At 43.9% G+C, this 8801-nt stretch overlaps 1 protein-coding gene across 1 annotated transcript; it reads right to left on the bottom strand.

The window, feature by feature from the left end:
* Positions 1 to 3230: 3230 nt before the first annotated feature.
* OSTC (oligosaccharyltransferase complex non-catalytic subunit) lies at positions 3231 to 7723 on the bottom strand. Its single transcript, XM_032109815.1, has 4 exons — positions 7479 to 7723; positions 7171 to 7264; positions 5387 to 5584; positions 3231 to 4272 (listed from the first exon to the last, which is right to left on the bottom strand). Exons 1-4 carry the CDS (start codon positions 7615 to 7617, stop codon positions 4254 to 4256), a joined length of 450 nt encoding a protein of 149 aa, XP_031965706.1. The 5' UTR covers positions 7618 to 7723; the 3' UTR covers positions 3231 to 4253.
* Between the last annotated feature and the right edge of the window lie 1078 nt (positions 7724 to 8801).

Genomic DNA, 8801 nt, shown 5'->3' with positions numbered 1-8801 from the left:
CTCTAAAATGAGCTCATGGTCTCAGTCCAGTTCTTGGCTGACAGGTATCCATGTCAAACAAAAAGGACACCAGCACAATTTGTTTTTACCAAAGAAACCAAATCACCTAGAAATTCCTATATTCTTACTAGCCACTTCCCCTGAAACACTAATCTTTAAAAAGAGTTCAAAGCATTAGTTATATTTTTTGTTGTCACTAAAATCCAGATTTCTTCAGAGTTCTCCAAACATTATAGTTGAAAGACCTTAATGTGACTGCAAAGCATGACAAAACACTCTTCTGAGATTTCTACAACTGTTTCAATTAATTTCTTTTAATTGTTTCAATCCTCTTTTCCCATGTTCTAGAAGAAAAATATTCTAAAGAAACTATAGTGATGAGAAGTAGCAATTAGAAATTCTGAAAATAGGCCAGAGTTATGGCTGCAACCCTTTTTGGGAAAGTTACTGTGTTGTAGGAAAAATATAGTAATCACATTCACAAACGTGCAATACCAATTACACTATCACAAATGTTGCTATGCTCTAGGACAAACAGTTTCCATTGCATGCAGGATTTCCATGTGTGTCAGGAAAATAAATGAGAATTGCTGTCTTTCCCACAGGCACATTGGCTCCCTATATTGGAAGCAGCAGAAGAAATTCAGGATTGTCTCGGGTTATAAGACTGTAACTCTTAAGAAGTCAAACACACAGTGCTTCCTAAAGAATGCATATTTATGCATTTTTCTTCAAAACAGTTGAATCATCCTCCTTCCTCCACAAATTGTTTCAGTGACACAAATCTTCAAATATGTGTCAGTTCTTGGAGAAGTAAGGAGGGGAGTCAGTGGAACTGCTATGTTGGACTCCCAGAGGGCAGGCTTTGGCCTGCTTATGGCTCAGATAGACACAGTCCCTCGGGAGACAAAGGAGTCCAGGAAGGCCGGACATTCTTCAAGAGGGAAATCGTGAAGGTACAGAAGCTGGCCATCCCAACATGCGTAAAGACAAGATGAGCAGGAAGCAGACTGAACAGAGAGCTTTGGCTGAAAATCATGACAAAAAGGAGGGTTTATGACCTTTGTAAGAAGTGGGAGCAACTCAGGAGGAGTATAAAAATGCCAAGAGGACACGTAGGGAGAAAGTTAGAAGGGTCAAAGCCCACGTAGAACTTCATCTGGCTACTGCTGCAAAAGGGAATTAAAAATTACAATTAAACATTAAAATATGTTAGCAACACAAGAGGTGCTAAGGAGAATCTCCATCCTTTACTGGATCTGGTGTGAAACATAGTGACAAAGGATGAGGAAAAGACTGAGGTACTTCATGATTTCTTTGCCTCGGTCTCTAATAACATGACCAGTCATTCTGTGGTACCCAGCCCTCTGAGCTGGAAGACAGGGATGGGGAGCAGAATGAAGCCCCCATAATCCAAGGGGAAGTGGCCAGTGACCTGCTATACCACTTGGGCACACACAGATCTATGGGGCTGGATGGGATGCATCCAAGGATCCTCAGTAGAGGCAATTGGTGGAATTGCTCACAGAGCCACTTCCCATCGGTTACCAGCACCTCTGTCCCTGGAGGTATTTAAAAGATGTGGAGATGTGGCACTCAGGGACATGGTTTGGTGGTGGGCTTGGCAGTCCTGGGCTGATAGCTGGATTTGATGGTCTTACAGGTCTTTTCCAACCTAAATGATTCTACGATTCTGTTACCGTTCCACAATATGCAGGGGTCTGGAAAATGCATTGAGGGGGAAAAAAAAGAAGTCGGAATGTCTGTTCTTTTTCATCTAGAGGTATTTTTCAGCTTAATTCAATTAAGTATAAGATCATTTAAGGGTTCATATATGTATACACTAACTTTAAAAAGCTATACAAGTTATATATGTCCTCCTGACTGTATTGACTAGGCATCATCTCTCAGAGAAGCCATGGATTCAGTATTTTCTCAACATCAAGACAGCCATAAAATCAAGACCTCTACACTTCAGCCTCTTTCTGTTGCACTTGGAAGTAGGCCAAATTTCTGGTTTTAATCAGGAAAGATGTGTTCCTGTAAGCTCTGCTTTACCTTGTTTTTAACCTCTTGCCCACGATCTAGTTCAGTTGAACCTTGAAGATATGAACATGAAACACAGATGGATATTGTCACTAGTTACAGGAAGTTTTCTTTCAGTCACTGAAACACTCCTATTGCTATTATAAGCCCCTAGTTTAGAGGCCACCTGCTGTTACCTACAAAGAACAGCAGACAGTTACAGAAAATACCGGCCTTTCGTTAACTGCAAAGAGGTTTCCTATAACACACTGCAATACCTGTTCTTTGCAGTTTATTTGACAGTGCTCAGTAGAAATTTACTTTGGGTGACCAAGAAGCCTCCATATTCAAAATAAACCATTCTGCCATCTTACAACCTACCACATGCCTCTTTTCTGGATGGTCCATCTTCTACTCTGTGTTTGTTTTCCTGGTTCTCTCTGTGGCACAGACTTTGGCAGATGATCATACCAGACCTAGCTTGGAGCCTGTGACCAAAAAACTGTGGTGTTCCTTCAGCCTTATTTGTGGCAGAGAGAGTCACCGAGTTTTATTCTCCCAAAACTACCTTCTACCATGCAATTATGTCTGTTTCATTTGTTGTTCCAAGTTACATCACCTGGTGTTCAATTATAGCGAAAGGCACTTCAGGGAGCACAGGCACTGAACTGTGCCTTCAAAACCACTGTTCAAAAGCATGCTCATTTAGAACCAGCTGCAAACTTGGGAGGCTGAAGCTGAACTGCACTACAACAAGCAGTGAGCCACAAAAAGTCTTAATTACACTCACCGAACTGACCTTCTGGTTTGACTTGACTCTCAGAGTATTAAAAAGTTGACTTACATATCCAGTTATTTACTTACACAATATCAATACTCCCCCCTGAAGGTAAGCATGTGTCTCACCAAAATCAGAGTGGCCAAAAGATAGCTGCTTCGAAAAGACTGGAAATTTTGCAGTTATGAGCCTCATTAAACAGCTTAAACTACCTTAAATCTTAATGACAAACATGTAAGATGAACAGATGCAAGTGTCACATTATACATACACATGAGGTAGTGGAAGTGCCATAGCCTGAGGGCAGATGATAACAACTAGCTCAGAAAGTTGATTATGTGAACAGTAATGCTTACTTCACAGTTACAGGAATAAACTTTTCTACTTTATATTATTATACTGATCAAAATAGTGCTTCAAACACATATGACTTGCAAAAAAAGGCATTTATGGTGATTCAGAGGGATCTTTCCTTCCCCCAAAATGCAATACATTACTTGAAAGAAACATATCAGCAACATTCAATCTTTTAAAATTAAGACAAATTAAACTGGAACCTTGCCTCACACAAAAAAGCAGCACCTTCAGAAGTAAGTTTTCTTGGCTACTGATAACCGTGTGTTGTTCGCATACAGTACAAATTCATGGAAAATGAGGCTTTTTGTCCCTGATATTAAAAAAAAAAAAAAAATCATTATCCAACAGTGAAAAACAAAGCTGAAATTATGTGGTCATGGTGTGGCAACTGGCATATGGATGTAGAACAGTCCATGCACACAAGAAAAAGCTTTACAAGTTGCACAAAATTATAATAATTTTTTTAGAAAATAAGTTTTATTTGGCTCCTTTTGTACACTTTTTCTTTAAAAAAATGCACATTCATACAGCTTGCCTTTCCCAGTGCATGTCTGGATTTGCTCACATAGAGCATTAATATCAAGGCAAAAGGTGCCTTCACAATAATTTCAGACACATTGTATTCTGGCTGTAAAGCATCCAAAGTTACTAATTTTCTGATTATAACTTGGAAATCAACCTTTTGGGTGTTTCTTCTCTGATTCACATACATAATTGTCCCACACAGGGAAGAGGAGACAAACCTGCAACAAAGAACTTGTCAAGTCAATGGCAAATACTCATTTCAGGTAGAGCTAAAGGGAGGTTCTCTACTTCATACTGAGATGGAATATAAAAGAACTACTCAGCTATGTAACTTCCTCTTTTTCAAAAGCTCTACATCAAAAATGATAAAACATTGCTTGAAAACTACAGATCAGCCACTGGTAGTGAGTTTGTTTGCAGAGAAAGCACTCTTTCCCTAGTTGTTTCTCATAGCCAGGTCTCTTTGCTGCTGATGGTGACTACAGAACTTGTTTCTTGCTGTTTCTTCTTAAAACACTTCATGAAGAGGAGTAAATTCAGCTCGAACTTTCACACAGCACAAGAGGTACTAACCCATCAAGTAGCCCCTACAGAAAAAAAAGTTAATTTAGAGAAAAAGTTAGCAAACATAGGCGGCACTCCTCAAAAATCAAGAGACATACAATCTTAAACCCAAACTTGAGACTGCAAAAGCCTCTGCTGATCAAGGCTGTCTTAACTACATCCTCTTTCCTCATCTGATTTTCTTCAATGAACACTGAAGGAAAATGGATTAGCCCATTCTCAATCCAGCTTTGGTAATTGTTAGGAATTTTTGAAGCCCACATTACGCCCTATTAAGTGTTCTTTATTTGTACCCTTTACACAGACTACAAATGTTAAGATATTCAATATAATATCTGATCTTTTCTGGCACTCAACACAAATCTGTTCTCTCTCTTTCATTCCTCTTTTTACATGAATTTCAGAACGAGAACTGTTAAGACACACATGTACTCAATGAAGCAAAAAGAATACATGGCATCAATGAAGCAAGAAAATATAGGGCAGGTCCCTATCCAGACCTGCTGCCAGGGAACCCATCACTACTGTTATTGTTATGAAACAGGTTTTTTTAAGTACGCTGCAGAGGCCAAAAAAAAGTTTTTAAGAATAGAAGAATGACTGTAACTATTCATTCAACAGTTCATGGAACTACTTCAAAAACTAGCTACCAGTACCTCTCAACATCAGGTTTCAGCTATTCTAAATTACATCAATGGATTGAAAAATACAGAGGGGGGAAAACTGGAAAACCTGCATTTGGATTTTGCATAACTTGAAAGCTACAGATCTCTTTTTCCTTTGCCCTTCTTCAAGTACTTAAACAGTTCCATTTTCCTCAAAGCCCTGCTTTATAACTACTTACCTGACTGGGACATACAATGAATTTTACGGTACACTGAGCATGTCAGACTCATTAATCATATTTTCTGACATACCAGGAACTGTCACCCTTTTCTAACTACAGCACCATCTTACAGTAGCTGGCTCCCAAAGCATCTCACCTCATTCAAGGCAGCTTGTTCCAAAAAGTGCATTGAAAAAAAGCAACTTATACTCAAGCTGAAGATCACCACATTTTCTGTTACTCTTAAATTTAACATGGCACACATAAGCCACAAAAGAGAATAAAGGCTGAAAGGTAATTAAATCACTTACGGTAATTTCATCCTCATGAAAACTCTGGCCATGAAGAAGCTCAAAAGCACACTAACAAATCCAATAAAGAGCAAAAGAAACCTATTCAGCTTGGGGATATTTGGTGCGTTGGATCGATCCAGAATTATGAATCCTAGGCCACCCATTGTGAAGAGGAAACTGGATGCAAGGCCTTCCATAATATACTGTCCATTTACTCTAAAGGAGAAAAAAAAAAGGGTGAAGTGAGAAGAGTCGGAAGACGATTAAAGAAATTATTTACATTTCAAACCCCATCTACTCAACATGATTTAACTGTATAAACACACAGGATGATTAATTTTGATAGCTGACTTTCTAACTGAAAGTAAGTAGGAAACTGATATTATACAATTACATCAAGACTTTAAAACACAGTTTGTCTCCAGAACTGAGAGTCTGCAAGGTGCCCAGTCCAGCACGAGAGGACTTATACATATTTGTGCACACTAACAGAGATCACCCAGGCTCATCTGTTTGCAGAAACACCTAGTCCAAGGAGTCCCTGCTTACACAGATGGGCCCAAGGCATGGCACCACAGCCTCCTTATTTCCATCCCGATATTTAAGCAGGACTGCCTGAATCCTCTCAGAACAACTCCCACTCAAAGCACTATGGCAGTGCATGAAGCATATCCTCTGGTTCCAGCACACATCCTGCAGGATGTTTCACTGCCTGCTCGCTGAGCCTGCACTCAATCCAGATCCATTGCAGGGACCCAGCCTGAGGATGCCCCATGGGGCTCTCTGTCAGCCCAGAGAGCTGGACTTCCTTCTTACAAATGGAAAGGGACAGGGAGAGAGGAAGACAAGATGCAGAATGAATATTGCACCTGGCTCACGAGTCTCCTGCTTCCCACAGTCACTGAGCCATTTTCCTATCCTCCTAATTAGCAACCTCATAAAACTGGCATTGATGAAACTACAGTGGATGCCCATACAGAAATAAAGATTATCCTTACTGTCTCATATCCTGGAAACAAACAAGTTTGTCTTCTTTCATCTTGTTTACACTGACAAATGACAGTGCTAGCAACTCCCTGAAGTAACTTGATTCATCTATATTGCAACAATCCAATCTGTCTGAAACACATATCTAGTCCAAGTCAAAATCTGTCACATCAACCATGTCACAGACCTCACAAATTCAACCAACTTTTTTGGCATTTAACAAAAATCATTATTTGTTTCCACACACATAAGCTCCCCGCCAGTTACATATGTAGATTTAACTCTCTTCAGACCAGTTTGTTACTAGGAGCCTCCAGCTCATTTTCAGTAATAGAAAGCAAGGCCTCTAAGAAGACCCTGTTGTTACATTTGTAACTATGTTCCCCACCCTCAGACACCAGAGTCCCAAGTACACTAAGTTTAAAAGGTCAGAACCCAAAGTTTCCCAAACATTACCTATGCTGCAATGAAAGATGATCAAATGTATCTGCATCCACTATAAAACTCAATTTGAATAGTAAGAAACAGAAGTATTGCCAGCCCCAAACAATTTCTTTTTACCAGGTTTCTCATTTTTAAAAGTTTTAGGGCTGAGTTTTTCAATTTCCACTGGTTTCAATGCTGGTTTGGTGGTGGGTTTTTTTAGTATTTGCCAAACAAAACCTGATATAAAACAAATCCTGCCTTGTAGAGAAAGCTACCAAAAAAAAAAAAAAAAAAAAGAAGCAGATGCAAAGCTCTGCAAGACGAGGTTTATTCCCTTGAGCTTAGCCATTTACAAGACATCGCTAATGGGGACAGGGCCCTGCTCATACCTGTACGCCAAGAAAGCCACCGGCCTCTGATGCCCGTGCTCGTCTGTCATCGAACCCACGCTGGGAGGTTCCACGATCACGTCATAGATAATCCCTACGGGGAGGAAAGCAAGCACCGACTTTGACTCGCAGCAGCGAGAACTGCCCTGACACCGCGGGGACGCTCGGGGCTGGCCGAGGTTCGTGTTCTACGGGCGGTGCGGACCCGGACACGGGGTCAGCAGCGGCTCTGCCACCCGGGGCAGGGACCGAGGGAGAGCTGCTCCGTGAGCCGGGCCTCCCCTTCAGCCCGCCCGCCCCGGCCTCACCTCCGGTGATAAGGAAGTAGGACACGACCACCAGCGCGTACACGGTCATGGCCGAGGGCATGTGCACCCAGCTCGGCCGCTTCAGCTTGATGTTGGGGCACTCGAGCACGGCGAAGGGCAGGCGGTACAGCGTCTCCATGGCCGCGGTGCAGTCCCGGGGCGGCCGCGGCACCGCTGCTCCCTCCCGGCGCTGCCCGCTCCGTCCCGCCGCGGCCGCGCTCCGCCACCGACACGAAGGCGGAAACGGAAATGGACTCCCGCGTCCTGACAGGGAGCGATCGATCACTTTTAAAAAAGACAAAATAAACAAAGCACTAGAAATTACGATCAGACGTAAATGACAGATTCAAAAAGAGACTCTTTTTTTCTGCATAAAAACATCGGAAACACCGCACGTCCACCGTCGGTGGGGGGGCGTTCTCTCAATTTTACCCACCTGCCAGGACCCAGAAGCTCTGACGTGTCGGCGCTGGGTAACGGCGCCGGGGCGTGGGCGTGGCCAGGCGCGCGCGGGCCCCGCCCCGGGCTGGGCAGCCACGTGGCCGCCCCGGCGGTAGCGGTGCCGCGCACACGCGTGGGCCCCGGGAGCCACCGGCGCTCCCGACAGCCCACCCGCGGAACGCTGCTCGCAGCAGGGACAGCGGCGGCGCCCGGGGCACCCTTTGGGCACTCGTGTGCTGATGCAGTTTTCTGACGGGCGAAGGAAAAGCCACGTCCCGCGTGTGATTTTGCGCAGTCAGCCTGGGGGGATGCAGACCCGGCGAGCAGACGAAGGTCCGTAGTAGGCCTCACCCCAGTCCCTGTGTTTGCAGGGGAGCGTGGGGCTGGGATGCCCTTTGCCCGCACCATGGGATGTGGTGCCCATCCTCACCCATAGCCAGAGGAGACCACCCCGACAGCTGCACACAGACCAGGGAGGAAAAGGCACAGCACACCAGTAGCTTCTGAGAGCAAGCAGGGTACCGTGTGTAACACCCTGTCTCACACGGTCCTGTAAGTGTGCAAACACCTCATCGGCCTAGCCCAGCCAGGCCCCATCTGCCTCTGTCCTCAGATCGCTTTGGAGAGAAGCACCCAGGCAGCACCCAGTCAGAAAATCTCCCCCTTTTCAGTGGAAGCTCGCCTAGTTCCTCTTGCTTCAAGAAAGGGGCAGGGAAGAGCTCTTCACTCCGGCTTACAGGAGCTTATTTGAAAGCACTCGTGCCAGCTGAACTCGCCCACCTTGCCAAGTTACCCGGCCTACTTCCCACTGCACAGCCCTGCCCCAAATGACTGCCCCCATTCCTACACGGCAGCCATCTGCTCAAACTGTCTTAAAATAAT

This window comes from Corvus moneduloides, chromosome 5, assembly GCF_009650955.1.
Source record: "Corvus moneduloides isolate bCorMon1 chromosome 5, bCorMon1.pri, whole genome shotgun sequence".
NCBI classification, from domain to species: domain Eukaryota; kingdom Metazoa; phylum Chordata; class Aves; order Passeriformes; family Corvidae; genus Corvus; species Corvus moneduloides.
This window is presented reverse-complemented; position numbering and strand designations above follow the sequence as displayed.